Raw genomic sequence first — 17191 nt, 5'->3', positions numbered from 1 at the left:
CATGTCGCGGGTTTTTACTTTATTTACTTTCCTCAGCTCTGCAATCAGATCTGTTTTTCTTACACATTATACCTGCTTTAACGCAACAAAGGGTGCCCAGCTTTTCGCTCTCATCACTCAAAATCAGTTGTAAAAATTCATGTGCTGTTCTTAGCCAACTGTCTCTCGTCATGAATTTGTATCCCATAACAGGCTACCCAGTGCTTCGAGGTTTACGTCAAATACTGTTCCAATCAAATCTATCAGGATAGAGCATTACGAAATCTAAGGTAAGCTGAAAAAACAGATAGCGTTTGTATTTTTTTAGTCAGTAGGGCCTAACTAGTCTCACCTTGCTAGAAGAGCCTTTCTTTCACTTGCTCGATTTTGCCGTACTTGAGAAAGACTGCATCAGGGTTCGTATATGTCATTGGAAAACCTGGAACGGAGTCATGGAATCTAAGAATTGCATTTTCCAGTTCTGGAAAGTCATGGAATTTAATTGTCGGCCTTTGAAAGTCCTTGAAAATTTAAATTTTGTTTGGTAGATTCGGTACTGCCGATGACAAATCAAGGGCAATGTAAGATAGAGCGAAGTGACTGAACAGCGCAAACGGCACGCATTTTGGTGGACACCAGAGTTTGTGTCTGTTGAACTGTTTAAGGTCAGAAATACCCTAAAACACAAAAGCTTTCAAAATAAGTGACAGCTAAAGCTAAGGTCATGGAAAAAGTCATGGAAAGTCCGGGAATTTGAGGAGCTTAAAAGAGTACGAACCCTGCTGCATGAATAGAGTAAGATCTTTGTTGAGCATGCGCTGCTTGATGCTAGGATACAGCTTCAAACCCAGGCCGACACCCAGGCCTAATATCCGTGCACTTGGTACAGCGGGCTCAGTCATGACCACCCGGATGTTCGCACTCAAAAAACCGGTTTGACGAAAAATCAACATTTACTCGTCCAGAAATTCAGGTTTCGGCGACTTTAAAGGCTTTACGCGATTCAGGCAGAGCCTTTCTTCTCCTCCTCACTCAATAAGGCAAAAAGAGGCTCTACTCACAGGGTGAACCAATCTACAAACAACTGGTGCAAGCAAGAACAACAAATATTAAAAAGCTGTTATTGTAAGAAGCAGCGCAGTGGCGGATCCAGACCTTCAGATAAGGGGGGAGGGGGGGGGGGGGCGGTCATCCAGACCCTGAGGTAATGGGGTGCCGCTGTCACTCGTTAGTGTCTTTCACGAGTGTCTCAACTCGGATCGTAAAAAGAAAAATAAACTCAGTCGGCGTCACTTACCTTTCACCCGCCATTTTGTTTTTTTCTCACGAACTCGTGTTGCGTAAATTAATTATATTTTTATTTTTATTCATTTTAATGATACACTAGTGAGCAGCACACATACACTTGGAACTTGGAACAAAGGAAATTTTCATGCCCCGGGCGAGAATCGAACTCGCGACCCGGCTTCATTTTGCCAACAAGTTGATGATTGGACGCTCTTAAAAATAACTGAGAAAATTATCCAAAGAAATGTTTTTTTAACAAAAGAAAAAGAAACCCGGGTTAAGCGCTGATCGTCCTTCGAACAACTGCGCCCAGTAAAACATCTATTGCTCCAGTGAAACAAAAAGTTCTTTTTACACGCCCGAAGCACTCTGGCCAGTGTCTTCTCAAATAACAAGCACTTGAGACGAACCATACGATATCACACTGATCACTAGCCTTCAAAACCTTTTCATTATGATACACAGTCTAAATCGAGGTTTCGCTGTACGCAACCCTTACGTTCAAAACATGCCATAATCATAATTATCTATCGCAAGAACCATCCACCCTTTCCCGTCAACTGCTACCTGTACGCCTAGCAAACGTATCGAACGCACTCTCCTAAGCTCCGATTACTCGTAGTCACTATCATTAAATCATTCGTATGAGTAGTCATGTGATCATATCCTTTTCAGATCTATCCAGTGTGGTTATAACAGGTGGAACCTCCGTCAAAACAGTTTCAGTAGGAAAGAATTTGACTCTAGAATGCATCGCGAATGGAACCCCACAACCAGAAATACAATGGACCCGCGTCGATGGTCTGTTTCCCGAGGGACTCATTTCAAAAGGAGGACAGCTGATTTTTCCGCGCGCGTGGCTTGCCTATGGTGGTGTATATAGGTGCAAAGTCACTAACAGTGTTGGCTCTGCGCAATCTGAAGTAGCCATCTTTGTGCAAGGTTAGTGTTTTCTGTTTGTTCTTTTCTGCCGTTATCTTTCACGTTTACTGGTCTGCAAAACAAATTAAAGTTAATGCAAGTAAAGCTAAAAAACGTTTGAAATATTTGACCGTCATTTGCAAAGACATCCACATTTGTGGGGAATAGGAATGGTTTACTGGTTTGTCAACCGAGTTGATAAGCCACGATAATAAGACAAGATAAAATAGCGAAAGCTGGAGATAGCATGTCCTCATGTCAGAGCAAGTGAGGAAGGCGTGGAAACATGAGCCTGCTTTAAATCTTACTGCCATGAACCAAAATGACCTTATCCGATTGGATTTTTTGGTACTACCACCCAACCACCCCAACCCTACGGTTACAACTAATATCCATCTGCAAAGATCATGCAGTTTTATGACGATGTTACTATTAAACATTGTGTTATTAACTCGAGTGGCAAGACTGTACTCTATTGACTCTTAGAGACCCCCAAGGTCATGATTACTCCACAGAAGTCACGTGTGAAAACCGGTGAGACCGTGCAATTCACTTGCATCGCTAGTGGCTCTCCGTCACCAGACCTAACATGGCGGAAAGTTACCGGATCGCTTCCAGTCAGCAGTACAGTGCAAAGAGGAGTTCTGAAGATTGCCAATGTGACCCAAAAGGATGCTGGGAGTTACAATTGTGAAGCCAAAAATGCTAAAGGATCGGCTAAGAGAAGTGGAATTTTTGAAATTAAAGGTAAGGTATCAAAGGGTCGGCTCTTTGGAAGTAATTTTACTTTAACCTCCCTCCTTGTTTCATGTCTTTATTTTGACGAGTTTTGGTGCAAACATTTTACAGTGCCTTTCCTCCTATACATTTTTCCTGATGCAATTCCAACGCGAAAAGCTACGAATGTTCTTGCGGTCATGATGAGGGTTAGATTGGGGAGTTTCGGCTAAGCACACTTCGCGTCAATGACAAGAAGACACCTTTGTTATGATATTTTCTCTAACCATAAACTTAGTAATGGTCACCAACCATTTGTATCTCTACCTTCTGTATATCTCTTCTTATACTTAGCAGGAACACACCACTATAAGATGCTGTAGTTTACATGTAGATTGTATGTTGGTTGGACTTACAATCCCATGGTCAATTTTTACAAGTGTAATATAAACGTGTAGCCATTTTCCGTGAGCACAGATTGAAGAAAAAAGACTCCGCTTCAGCGCAAGCTTTCCACATATACTCTGGGCTCCATTGTCCCAGTCTAACAAAGTACACTTGAATATCTCCTCCTTGGTGAAGCTGAGCCGGCAGATTAGCGAGTATTACGATGCTTTTTTTTTCGAAATGGGCTATATCCACGTTGTAGTGGCTGTGCATGTCGTCTTAATCTTAACTTAACTGTGATGCACATGTTATAATCCAGTTTTTTCCTTGGTTGATATATTTTTTTTTGGGGGGGGGGGGTATGGTAACGTAAGAAAAGAGTCTGAAACAAACTAAATAAAATACAAACCAAGGTCAAAATTGAAGAGAACTTATCCGTATTTAGATTCAACCTTGCCTTTGAGCCTGCAATCATTCGCAGCTGGCAACCATTGAGCCTGTATGAGTGGCACAGAGTCGTCTTATCACGTAACAGGAAGGAAGGAAATCTTACCGTAGATGGGGAGCCACCTGTAACAGGAATTTCTAAGGGGAGTAGTACAGGTCTGAATTTGAATCAGGATTTGCACGTGGGAGGAGTCCTTGACTTCTCATCAGTAAGCTCTTTGGCGGGATTCAAGTCAGGATTTATTAGTTGTTTAAGCTACTTGGCTATCGACGGAAAAGTTGTAAATCTTGGTAAGAATATAATTGTTTCTTTTACATTCCATTACAAAAATAGTTGGTATCAAAGATAGGGACCTTAAAAACAGGAAAACAGGTACATGTATTGTCTCCTTTGATTATTTTGAGAAATTTTCGTAGGGACAAAACGAAAGGTAGTTGGATAAAGGTTTTCAAACTTCAAAATTTCTGGAGACTAGTTTTCGAGGAGATTTGATAGAGGCACCCAACGGGGAATTTGAGAAAAAGACGTAAAAACAACAACAAAGCATAAATAAAGCTTTCTGAAGCCATTTTGGGAGATTGCTTGGAAAAATTTATCTGTTCCTCACTCCCAGTAAGACTGATGGAAGAGTTCCCAGCCAGCAAAGTGCACCTAAAACCTGCAACCTGACGTATGTCCAGACATTACTAGTCATTACTGCCCAGTTTAGGTGTGGTCTTAGGGCAAAATTCAGCCCTTCGATGAGGAGGGGGGGGGGGGAGTCCATAGGCAATTGGGTGTGGCCTAAGGGAGACATTCACCCCTTCAATGGGGGAAGGAGAGATAAAAAAAATAGAATATACAAGCTATTGTATACAACAAATCCCCTCTGACACCCTGAATTGTGTATTGCCCAGCAACACTTTCCTTCCAAGGACATATTAATTTCTCCAAATTTCCCAGCCAGGAAAACTTGGCCTGAAGAACAGATATTTTGGGGAACAGATCCATTGGGAGCCCCTGATTCGAATTTTGTACAGGAGTCCAAGAAACGAACAGAGTGTGTGAGGGGGAGAGTAAGGGTGCTTTCTTGACAAGAGGAAAACAATTCATACAAATTCTTCCATTCAGTTTTACCAGCTGAGTTGATGGACACATCTTGAAAGTCTGCTTTTGATTTCTGTTCTGGAGGTAAATTGTCTTTAGCAACTGATTGGACCAAAACCACCATTTCTTTCTGTTACCGACGCAACACTAAAGTTCTGGAAACTAACCCTTTTATTTGAACTCTTTGAACTGTCTATACGCTAATTTCTTATGCATAACCTTTACAAACGCGTTCCAAAAGTGGAAATGATTCACCATGGTCTATTTGACATTATTAAAAACTAAATCATTGGATAATGCAATTCTAGCATTTTGATTGGCTTAGCCGTTATAGTATATGAGCTATTATACCATCCTCTCCATATATAGTCGGTGTACACGTCAGTTTAAAATTGGAAGCTAGCTAAGATTTTTTTTCGCCAAGGATAGAACGCCGCCCGAAGCAAATCATTTTAATTCATTTCTTAGAATACTAGAAATGCAATCTCATCTAAAGAAAAAAGACAAAAACAAACAAAAAAACCACAAGAGCTTGTTTGAAAGTTTGTCGAAAAACACATGAAAACACATGGAACTAAAGTACCTTGACCATGAAGAAACAACACTTGTCTTCTTTCGTAGCTGATTGCGAAGCCATTCGCCGATCGAGTCACTCGCCGATAGATAACTGCGGCTTGTTTATCCGACATCAAGAATATAAATCACAAGTAACCAGCTACAAATACGGGCTATGCAGCCATTCACTAGAGCAATCGAGGCAGCAGTATAGCTTCTTTTCTCGTTCAGCAAAACCAGCTCGTGGCTTCAAAAAACTTCATAACAAGCGACCGAGGTAATAGTTTTTCTCCGTTGTTCTCACTTTTATAACTGCACCGAAAATCCAAATTCACAGTTATTTCGACGGCTGTCACTTAAAAATTATTTTCCTTCACATTATCTGCCAGGTTTTTTTAGCTGTTCTGCTGTGTAAAATCCTAGAATCCCAATGAGTTTGTAAAAAACTAATGTTCATCGCTACAATGTTTTGATTTTTCATTCATGCAGTCCAGGCGAGTCCGTTCGCGCGTTGACAGTTTTGATAGACGTGTGACATGTGAATAGCGGAAGTCCCTTGTCTTTTCCGGTTTGTTCTAGTCGGGGAGATTCAACGAGATTTTGTGGGCGTTTTTAATAAAACAATTATTCCACTCGCGCTTGTTGGATATGAGATGATTATAGCCAACTCGGCGCGTATCTATCATCTCATATCCAACGCGCCCTCGTGGAATAATTGTTAATTAGTAGATTGAGTCATGTCTATAGAACATGAGCATGTTTCTTTCTGTTTCTTCGACTTGTAAAGGAGCCAGCTCTTATTGAAAGTGTATGCGCTTGTCAAGGGCAGTATTGACGAACTTGCATGAGAATAGGGCCTGTTTCACGAGGAAGTTATTTTTGTAGCCTTTCGGTGTAGCTTAATTACCTAATTTTATAATTATATTTTATCTTCTTCCTTCTCTTGCCAAAACACAATACTTAAATGGATTTTGTCACAAGGATATTATTGTTTTATGTCAACTCTGTGCTGATGTCATTACTTAGGGTCTTTACCCATACACAAACTGGTTCTGTAAAATAATGAAGAAGATTTCAAAGAAATTCCATCAGGGAACACTAACCATGATGATTTGTTACATGATTTGTGAAAAAAAAATGGAAAACTATTTTTGGAATTCAATTGATACGCAGCACTTTATAGCTTTTTAAAAAATAGAAAATAGCGTGACATAACCCTTTGAATACCTCTTTAAACAAATTTCAGGTGACCCTATTAAAAGCGTGGGTTTGGATGACTGTGAAGTCTGTCAAACAAGGCCTTGCAAGAACGGCGGCACGTGCACGGAGGTCGCTGGAGACTGGGGATTTATTTGTACTTGCAGGCCTGGTTACTCGGGAAGGACCTGTGATGACGCTGGTAACAAGTGTTCACCTGGCGTTTGCAATGAGCGGCGTTGTGAAAATATCGGCAATGATGGTTTTAGATGCATCTGTCCTGCTGGTTACTCTGGGGAGAGGTGTGAGGAAGGTTTGTTGTTGACCAAAGGCCCCTGAGTCCTTTACGATCTGATGTCAAAACATGAGCTTTGGTATAATTCCAATTTTTTTCCTGTTTGAATAGTATGCATTAAATACTTTTTAACTGGTTTGCATCAGTTGGTATGGGCGAAATACCGTAATTTATTGTTTGGTTCACTGGACGAAAAAATGGATTTTCACCTCCCCCCCCCCCCCCCCCCCCCCCCCCCCCTCCCCCTGTTTTTTGGTATGCAAATGACATTTACCATCTTTGCCCCATATTTACTCCTCCAGTTTTTTATTCAGGTTTGAATAAGCAGTGCGCCCAATTACCTGAAGGTCTGGTTATAGTCGCTTCTACTTGAAATACCAGACCGAAGAATGTTGCTATAGAACGCCTCTGTCACTTGAGCAGCCCCAGGGTGAGGTGTATGATAGAAATCAAGTGAAGAGTACTTAGTTAAAGTAACGTCTCTTGGACTTCTGGTGGTTTTTTTGTTTTTTTTTATGTCATTTGGTGTACTAAAAAGGAAACTTATTACGGTATTCATCTCTGTAGGAAAGCCAATAGACACTCCCATGTTCGAGGGCGACTCATAAATGTCATTACCAGGAATCGAAGGCGCAGTTCTGCAGCTAAGGTTCTCCATCAGATTCCTCGCACTTAAATCAGGCAATATGCTTCTACTGTACAATGGTCAGGCGATATTCCCTGGTCGCGGTGACTTCATTTCCCTTGCCATTAACGGAGGGCGAGTTGAGTTCAGGTTCAATATGGGAAGTGGTACTGGTATTTTACGCAGCGCCAGAAACATTTCCGTAGGATTCTGGCACACTGTAATAATAGAAAGACAACTGAGAGACAGCTTGCTGGTTCTGGATGACGATCCCCCAGTGAAAGGCTCCTCCCCGTGCTGTTCACGTGGATTAAATCTTTTGTTAGACTTGTTCATAGGCGGAGTGAAAAACTTCACGACATTCCACACTAGTAAAGTTGGCGTTAGTTCCGGTCTCTTTGGTTGTATATCCGAACTATCAGTAGATGGTAGGGAAATAAACCTGCTCAAGTCCAATCTTGACATGCGCGGTATCAAACAATGTACAGAATGTCTTTTGCCTTGTGAATTAAAACCATGTTTGAATAATGCCACTTGCATCCCGGTTGAAAAAACGGGCTTTTTCTGTTCCTGTGCTCCTGGATATACTGGACAAAAGTGTGAGTTTACACTGGCCGATCCTTTGAAGAGTAACACATGTGTAAATGGCGGAGTTGAATTATCGTCATCTGACAGGTTACTTATTTATTTATTTATTTTTTATTTTCCCAAACATAAGAAAAATGCACTCCACTACAGTCAACCCGCAGCTTGTTTTAATGAGGTGTAGCTATTAATTCCCTCCGGTGTCGCTGCTATTGATAAGTTCGGCTAGTCTGTCCAATATTTTCTGCGTTAGCGTTGATACTATAGTCATCTAAATATAAATAGTGATATATTTGTAAAGAAATTTCTTCTCGGACCTCAAATGACGATCTCTCGCGATTAAGGACAGTAATTCGTTGGAGGGTGTCCGAAATAAAGGGAGTTGACTATATTTACTATAATGGACAGAAAGTCTTTGAATACTTAGAATACGAACGATACTTAATTTTAAGACGTGATAAAAGCAGTTCGCAAACCTAGAGAGCTTCAGAAATTCTGAGCCTAAAAGTTGATTTACTGTGTTACAGGTTATGCAACTGCCCGCTTTGATATGGAGGCAGAAGGTGTAATAGAAGTAAGTACTTTCAGAAGTTTTGCCTAATGAAATAGCTTCCTAATGCGTCGGATATATTTTCAAATCTGTCAGTAACTGATGTTGTCGCAGTATAAACTTTTCAATGTAACGGATCTTAAGGCACATCAGCATGGGTAAAGTGGTTCTTACTATACCCCGGAAGCCACACTTGGGAAGTCTTGGTGGCCTTTTAAAACCGGAAGGGGAACTATCGGTGGTGCAAATGGTAAGAGTAAACGCCTTCCACTGATAGCTTGCATGAGGCAACGTATAGTTGAGTCGATTCCAGTGACTGTGGCTGATTGGCTGTTTCGTTGTAGCTGTCCAGTTTGGAAAAAAAGCCTTATTCATTGGTGACAGTTTCTTGGAATTCCCATCATCAACCATGCGAGGACCGAGGTGAGGTTTTTTCTTTGGTGTTCAGTGAACCTTCTGGGATAACATTTCTCAGCATCAGGAGAGTTTTACGACTGTCATAATAGAAAATGAGCGCCCAAGTTATTTCCATCCTGGTATTTTATAGCCGAAATACCTTATAATCCACGGTGCAATGTTTACGGCCTTGAGCATGCATGCGTCCATTTTTTTTTACAGATCGACAACACCTGACTATATGTCACTTGAGATAAAAACAGAAGCTCAAAATGGTGTAATCCTATGGTAAGGAGAGGTAAATTAGAGTGTTGTAATGAGTTCGGCCGACAGAGATTGTTTATAACTCATGCCTGATAATCCGATGACCAGAAAAGACATCTATCTACTTTGCCACATTCAGTTCTGAGCTTTTTCTTAGTTATTAAAAGATTGTAAGAACGAAACCTTTTTTCTAAAACACTTCCGTATCTCTTTGCCAACACGTTCGTGTATATTTCACACACACATGCCCGTTGCATTACGAACAGTTCTCTTGATCTGTAAGGCATCAAGTAACAAATAGATACCTCATGTTCTCACCTGGATCAATTCGGTGTCCAAATGAAAAGTTTTTCTTCTTGCTCCTTCCAGAGAAGAGACCACTTTGCAATCGGATTAAGAGACGGATTTCTGGAGTTCAGGTAAATAGTTTAAGGACTCTTGACAGCCCATTCTTTGCTTTCAGAGTAAAAACACCCACAGATATACGTGACCACCTAAAATGCCAAAAGTTAGGGGTGGCTAATGGGCGCTGGTCTCAAATGAGACTCTGACGTATCCGAATGTCGCTGAAATTGCCTCTGAAATATGTAATACACTAAAAAACATAGACAATATACACGTATTAAAAGAATATATTTCGCTACATCAATGTACTGATGGATCACATAACTCACTTAACATCCGGGGGCGATAAAATAATAGGGAGTCTAACCAAAAGCGTTTTTGAGTGACGCACGTCAACCGAGGCTAAAAAATTGTGTTGCTTTGCGTCTTTGCGTCTTTTTTCTCATATTTATGATTTTGCGGAGAATTTGGGCAAAAACACTGCCTAAAAGTAGTTAACTATGAAATTGAGTGAAGCACATCCTCTGTTAAATTTGTTACACATTAATCCTTGATCACTGATCTACATAAAAAAAAAAAGGGAACGGGCCCCCGGGCCCCTCCCCGGATCCGCTACTGCAAATAACCAGGAACTAAATATATCGGCCCCTACCCTGAGAATACTTTAAAATCATGTTAGCAAATCAGTTACGTCTTTCGTAGATTTGAACTCGGCTCTGGGCCCGCTGTACTACAATCTCTGTCTCCAGTCAACGACAGCCAATGGCACTCCATCAAGGTTTACAGGTAACAAACTTTTTCAACTACAATCTTGAAATAATAGTTCCTAGATCTCCGTATTCTAGATGCGTTACATTTGAGGAACAAGGAAGGGCCCGAGAATAAACCCCCCGACTGTCAACCATGGAAAAAATTTTAATCAATTATTGATTTCGGCTTCTATATAATATGAAGCAGCACTGACTGCGTGATGTCATCCCTCCGACATTTTAATTATTAGACTAGTGACGTTTGTCGTTTAATTTTGTAGGAGTTTCAGTGAGGGTTCCCTTAAAGTTGATAATCATGAGCACGTAAATGGCACCTCGGCTGAGGGAAGCAAAGGGCTGAATATTAACCAAGGTCATAGCATATTTATGGGTAAGTGCATTGTATATCCTTATCTTATCAGTCATCCCTACGATCAGAATGGGCAGTCCGTAATATTGGGATTTCATATATTTGAACTGCGGGAAGAAGAAACAAATGCGGACAAGATCATCAATACACAACTCAGTTGTAAAAAAAAAGCCTGAATGCCCGTATTCGACCCCTGACCTCTACGATACCGGTGCAGTGCTCTTACCTATTAAGCTAGCAAGCAGACTGGGTGTGAATGGTCCTTTAGTATTATCTAAAAGTCTACCTCCTTTATCAGTGTTCAGGATGTTTAATAATGTGGAAGTTTTTTTTTTCATATGAACAGGAGATAATTCGAACTATAGCCTATATTATCTTAATGTTTTTTCCTCTTATTTCCAATAGGAGGGGGTGAAAATATCGCAAAAATGACACATGGAAAGTTTAATACTGGTTTTAGGGGCTGTATAAAGAATACATTTTTCAAGGACAGAGACATGGACCTCCAAGGTGACGCTATTCACGGCTGGAATGTCCTACCGTGCGACAGCGATGAGGCAGAGCCATGAAAAGGCATTCTGGACAAAACTGGTTGCCGTGCGAAAGGGGCATTAAGCCCCAGAGGCCACACAGCTCTTAACCAAACAATCGTTTATCGTACTTTCACATTGGAATACTTAATAAATAGAGCGTTTTTGTTGCGCGGTTACACTTTAAATTAAAGTTAAGCAACTGTTGACGGTAAGGAAGAGAAGAGAAATGTGGAACTGTACGAACAAGAGTATTAAAAAAGAGTTAGTTCTTCGCAAAAAAGTAGAGAATAATCTGGACAGTTATTGTCCTTTTTTACCAAACGAAATCATCCAGATAACTAGTCTGGCTTTGGATCTGATCTGTTGAAATCAGCCACTGTTGTTTTCCTCTAAGCTTTGACTGTTTAAAGAGTGTTTCTTGATATCAAATACTGTTGTCCTAAAATGCATCTGGTTATACTGGACCTGCGCTTAAACCTTCCATTTTTAGAGTTAATCGAGTCTATGGACAAAAACAGAAACTGTTTCTGCTTCAGCACACCCTCATGTACATGTAGCATTTATTAACAATTTTCACTGATTTCATGTATAGGGACGTCTGGTGAGTTCATGATTTAAAGGTAGATAACGTCTGTCTCCAAACGCCGAGGGCAAAAAAATATTACCTGCCATTTTAGAGCTCTGTTTTAGACTGTACAAAGATAAAATAGGGTTAACGTTAGCTTAGGGGAGGGGTTGGTGGGCAGTTTCCCAGAAACGTATAATGATCCACATAGGGATTTTCGCTTTTGACATTTATATTGGCTCTTTGTTGTCAAAAATTTATTTTACCTCAGTTGTTTATTATATTTACACCATTTGTACATATATGTTTTTTCGTCTTTTTTTCTTGGCATATATGTGTAAGTTTGACAAAGAAAGAAACGTCGCCTTTCAAGAACTTGTTGAAGATAACTTTAGTTAATTAGCTAGTAAGTTAATATATCGAAAAAAATAAAACTTGCAAAACTAGTTGTGTGGCATAGTGTTACTTTCCTACAACGTTATAATTATGGTACGTTTACCAACGAGACGTGTCACAACAATGTTATCACTTCCACTCGCTACTTTAGAAATGCGAAAGGAACTAGGATCAAAATATAACCCGCAGCTGAGATTTTATGGGTGTTGTAATGCCTACAAAATTGTGATGGTTGATTTGAAAAAAAAAAAAACTTAACCTACAAAAAAAAAATACTACACCTTCGTAACCGTTTCTTTAGTGTACCGGTAGCGAAATGCAAGCCACGGAATACACGAAAATTGCTCATATTTACAGCTTTATTCGCTCAAATCACCAAGAGATAATGTGCAGAATGTCTTTCTTTCTTTGAAATAAGCACTGCAAACTGAAATGAAAGGAAATTCAAACCCCGCAAATAAGGACACGGAGGGGGCCTTAGAAAGTGTCCGTATTAAAGGGGTGTCCCAATTAAGTGGATGTTCATAAAACAAGGTTTGAATGTACCTTGAAAAATCCCCATCAGTCTTGGAGCAGAAAAGAGAACCAAATACAAACTCAACTAACATTTCGCTCCTGAATACTAACGCACGCGCATACTAACTGTTGACGTACAGATAGACGGACTGGTGAGGTTTGAAACATTTGGGGAGACTAAGGGAGTGTTCACACTTGGTGCATGGGTACAACGCCCGAGTGCGGTACTTGTTGGACACTAATGTGAACACACGCTTTTATCAAGTATCCAAGTCCGAATTAATGCGTGTGGTCGGTGCCCGAGGACAAGGTCGAGACCTTATACATTGGCAGTAAAAAAGGATTTGGTCACCTGCTGGGTGTACACCGTTTTTGTTTGTTCTGGGATAGTCTACTGCTATCTACTCGCTGCTAAGCTCGCGTTTCAAAATGGCGTCTCACAGGGCAAAAAGGAGTAAATAATGTACACAGTTTACATTTTTGGTATACCCAAGGTGTGAACAAAACACCTTTTTTTTTTCACTACCCAGGCACTAGTTCTCAGGCACCAAGTGTGGACATTCCCTAAATTTCCATCAGCAGAAATTGATTGGCACGGTCAAACTGTGGGACAAATTTGCTCCTGTTCAGTTTTACGGTTACCTGGAAAATGAACTTTATTCAATTCTTTGGTATACCCTGTCAGCGTTGTTGTTCCTAACTTTTTCTCATAGGTTGAATTTTAACATGATTCTAGTTGGCGACACGAACATTATCGTATAAGAAAAGGCTTCTTTTCTGGAGAAGGGAGGGTGGCTACATTTCAAGAAGAATATTTTACCTAATATCATAGGTGACGAATTACTCCTTAATTTTGGCGCGAAATTTCAGCGTTCATTTGTAATTTCACATGTGAAATTACAAAATTGCCATGGCAACCTTCCGTACGTCTCAGTGTCAAGATGGCGACGAAGTTGTAAAATGTCGTGAATGAAGATGTCAGGGCACAAAAAGACGCTTTAGAAAACCTGAACACACGAAAGAGCACATCAAGAAGGATTCTAACAGGTATTTTGTCGAAAAACTCTGAACTTAAGCCAAATTTAAGCTCTAAACGTTCGAGAGAGTGCAGGAGTTCTCGATCGATGCGATCCAGGATAAATATGTCAAAAATCCAAGATTGCTAACGTAATTCGTCACCCATGATATTAATAGGTAATCAAATGGTATACAAGTGAAATTAGGGAATAATTTCACGCGCGTTTTTTCCAAATCCTAATAATTTCCCTCGCCTAAAACAAAACGCGCGTGAAATTATTCCCTAATTTCACTCGTCACCATTTGATTACACATACTTAAAAACTGAAATTTTGAAACCAATTAATCTGAACATGCGTTTGAGAGGGAAGATTTTCGTATGATAGCTCAAGAGATTTTTTCAAAGACAGAGCTACTCAACCGTTAGAGCAGATTAAAGAACACAAATTACTGAGCTTTAAGGTAAAATTTTGAAGTGACCTACTCAAAAAATTGGATTAATAAGGGTTGATATTATATTGATGGTACAGTCCCACACTTTAATTAAGCTGAACATGAGCACAAGATTACCTATGTTAATACGGGTTCCATGTAAAGTTATAATTCCATCCAGGATGTTTCTAGACGCTAACATTTCAAATGAAGTAGAAAGAGAACTTCCCTAATTCCATTAAAAGAGAAATTTTTCAGCTAACTTCAATATTTAAACCAAACAAATCGATAAGTAAAAAGCATGTCAGTATTTTAATTTTTGGTGACTTCGACAAAAACACACTGAGAACACACAAAATGGCTTTTTCATCATGTTCGTTTCCAAATTATAATGCCTCCTTATTTGACGTTTTAAGCAACCATCGGTTACTCTTGAGAATTGCCGTAATCCCAACAAATTGAAAAGGGCCGGTATTTAGACATTTGGGCGTGATATAATTATATCTTTTAAGAAAAGGGGTACTTAGCAATTATTTCAGGAAAGAAAACCAAAACGGTAAGTATTTTAACAGTTTGTTTCCAAGGAACTGGTATTTCGTTTAACTAATACGCATTAACAGCGTTCAAGTTTATGTAAATTTAATTCTCTACCCTCAAGTAACTTCTTCAAAGCTTCCCTCCGAATAATTTTTGGAAAAGTCGTAAAATAAACTAAATAAAACGCCAATCCATTTTTTTAGAAATGCTGGGCCATTCTGTTTATTCTGACAGCTGAGCAAATGTACGTGAGCGGGGAGGGGCACTCAACAACGTCTTAGGGGAACGTTCCACCCTATGGTCCAATCCCCTATATTTTCAATATAATTATACCTTTTTTTACAGAAAAGGTACTCTTTGGTACCCCTTTTACATACCTAGGTTACCTGGTCACCTGGTTAGAACTTTTGCATCTTTGTTGTCTTTCAAATATAAATCAATCACCTAACAAAATGTTTTCTCCACTTTTAAGAGCCAGAAAATGTAGATGTTAGCCCTTTTGAGTCTTTTTACAGACCGGAATGACTGATTTCCCTACCCTTCCATAATACGTGAAGCCAGAAAGAGGTTCTTCTATCGGGAGAAGCCTCCCCGTAAAGGCCATTGTATGAAGTACCCACGGGAATACCACCTGCTCTTTCTAAGTAATATCACCTCCTCTACATTAAAAGAAAGCTCATTGTGTTCTGTCTTCAGGTTAATGTTCAGAGTTAATGTTAATATTCAACATGAAGACTTTTGCTCGCGTTATCATCATCGTGTTTTTGCTAACTACAGTCAGTTCAACCTTCAGAGGTATGGTTCTAACACATTGTATTCCTTTGCTGACTATTCTAAATACTTGGTTTTGCAGGGTCATAGGTTTCGTCTTCGGAGAACTCCCATTAGAAAGAGACGGGGGTGATTTTCTCAGAAAATTAGAAAGAGAGTGAAAAATCTCTCATTCTCCTTCGATCCCCTGAGAGAGACCCGTCTGAGCCTAAAGGAGAGCGTACTCGAACACAATATGACGACGTTTGTTTCCTTTCAGTATACTTACGCACAACCCTAAGAAATACCTTCACTGGCAAAAATATACGCGTTCGACCCCCCGTTTCCTCAAAAAGATCTGCAACTTTTAGCTCTAAGCGAGGCGGCGTCATTTTCAAATGGGAGACCATAGGGGCTTTTTGTTTATGTTTTCAATGAGAAATCATACTAGATCATGTACCTACATAAATTTTTTTAGTAATCTCGTAAGGGCCATGTTTATCCTACAAAGAACAAATTTTGTGTCCACAAAGAATATTGACAACTGTGTTCTTTTGTTTCTGTATGTTTTGCCGATAGATGACCAAGCTGAAGTCAGAAGAAATGCAGATATACAAGTACCAGAAGGATGTCATTGGCCTTCTCATTAATTCAATGTATGATGGAGGAGAAGAAAAACAGATCACTTGATTATTATGATCTTGTAGGCATATTTTACGAACTTGCCTGTACATAGAGACCAAAACCTGATGGGCTTGTAATTTTGAGAAATCAAAATCAAACACTTTTTCAATTCGAATACCAGCAGCTGTCTTTATCAGTGTTATTGTTTATCCTCCCACTTTGCAATTCATTACTATTTCATTTTTCCTGAAAAATACAAGAGGGTACTGTACTTTTTACAATTACTTGGCTAAACGTCTAAGTAAAGTACATGTAAGTAACAACAGGTCAAACACTGACTATTATCCTCAGGATATTCCTTTGAACTAATGACGATTCCATTGCTAGCCCTTCTTCAGAGCACAGGTGCCAGCGGGTTAAATTTGATAAGGGCCCGTCTGCGGAGAGGAAAGTCATGGCTCAATCCGCGGCCGCATAAACTCTCAAACTCTTACGATAGCTGAGGAGAATGTTCGGCTGTTGTTCTGACATCTGCAAATGATGATGTCTTCCCTAAAAGGGAACTAAAACCGTCATCCCCTCCTCACAGCTCGTTCACTTTTTGGGTTTTTTTCTTGGGAGTGTGATCCACACTGCTGTTCGTTGAAAGTGAGAGAAGTAAATTCTTGGACGAGTTCGTGATTCCGAAACCAGTAAAATAAACCAGGTCCTTTCCATTGCAAAATGTAGAGCAGGATGTTTGTGATATTGAACATTCAGTGACATTTATAACTTTATTTTTTTTGCTTTTCAGAAACTATCGCCTCGAGATTGCTCGAAAGAATATACAGGGGTTAATTCCATTAGGTCCTCAAAATGATGTAAATCGGTTGTATCGAATAAAAACCTAACAACAAATACTCTAGTTTGTTCTGTACGTATTGACTGTACTAGATATGATTTGGCTGTGCATTTCAGCTGTGAAGTAACTCACGACAATATATTGAATTAAAAGGCAACTATAGCACTGTCTTGAACTCATATTGTTTCCTTACCAATGCAATTTTCACGATCCAATCTCACGAG

At 39.8% G+C, this 17191-nt stretch overlaps 1 protein-coding gene across 2 annotated transcripts; it reads left to right on the top strand.

The window, feature by feature from the left end:
• Positions 1–21: 21 nt before the first annotated feature.
• LOC140946927 (pikachurin-like) lies at positions 22–12432 on the top strand. Of its 2 annotated transcripts, XM_073396026.1 has the most exons (13): positions 22–269; positions 1942–2208; positions 2674–2934; positions 3737–4029; positions 6627–6890; positions 7440–8172; positions 8610–8656; positions 8977–9055; positions 9251–9316; positions 9662–9711; positions 10340–10423; positions 10668–10777; positions 11162–12426. In XM_073396026.1, the coding sequence occupies exons 9-13, from the start codon at positions 9314–9316 to the stop codon at positions 11323–11325; spliced, it is 411 nt and encodes a 136-aa protein (XP_073252127.1). In that variant the 5' UTR covers positions 22–269; positions 1942–2208; positions 2674–2934; positions 3737–4029; positions 6627–6890; positions 7440–8172; positions 8610–8656; positions 8977–9055; positions 9251–9313; the 3' UTR covers positions 11326–12426. The 2 variants fall into 2 exon arrangements, 1 of the variants encoding a protein (XP_073252127.1); XR_012166890.1 differs by lacking the exons at positions 22–269; positions 1942–2208 and having other exon boundaries at positions 2463–2934; positions 9251–9326; positions 11162–12432.
• The last annotated feature ends 4759 nt before the right edge of the window (positions 12433–17191 follow it).

The sequence above is a fragment of the Porites lutea genome, chromosome 1, assembly GCF_958299795.1.
Source record: "Porites lutea chromosome 1, jaPorLute2.1, whole genome shotgun sequence".
Classification (NCBI taxonomy): Eukaryota; Metazoa; Cnidaria; class Anthozoa; order Scleractinia; family Poritidae; genus Porites; species Porites lutea.
The sequence above is the reverse complement of the archived record's forward strand: the minus strand, read 5'-3'. Positions and strand labels throughout refer to the sequence as shown.

Bases quoted from the DNA above. Each gene is read 5' to 3' on its own strand.
- LOC140946927 (XM_073396026.1), top strand. The intron at 9,712-10,339 runs GTAAATAGTTTA...CGTCTTTCGTAG, and splicing joins GACGGATTTCTGGAGTTCAG to ATTTGAACTCGGCTCTGGGC. The intron at 10,424-10,667 runs GTAACAAACTTT...TTAATTTTGTAG, and splicing joins CACTCCATCAAGGTTTACAG to GAGTTTCAGTGAGGGTTCCC.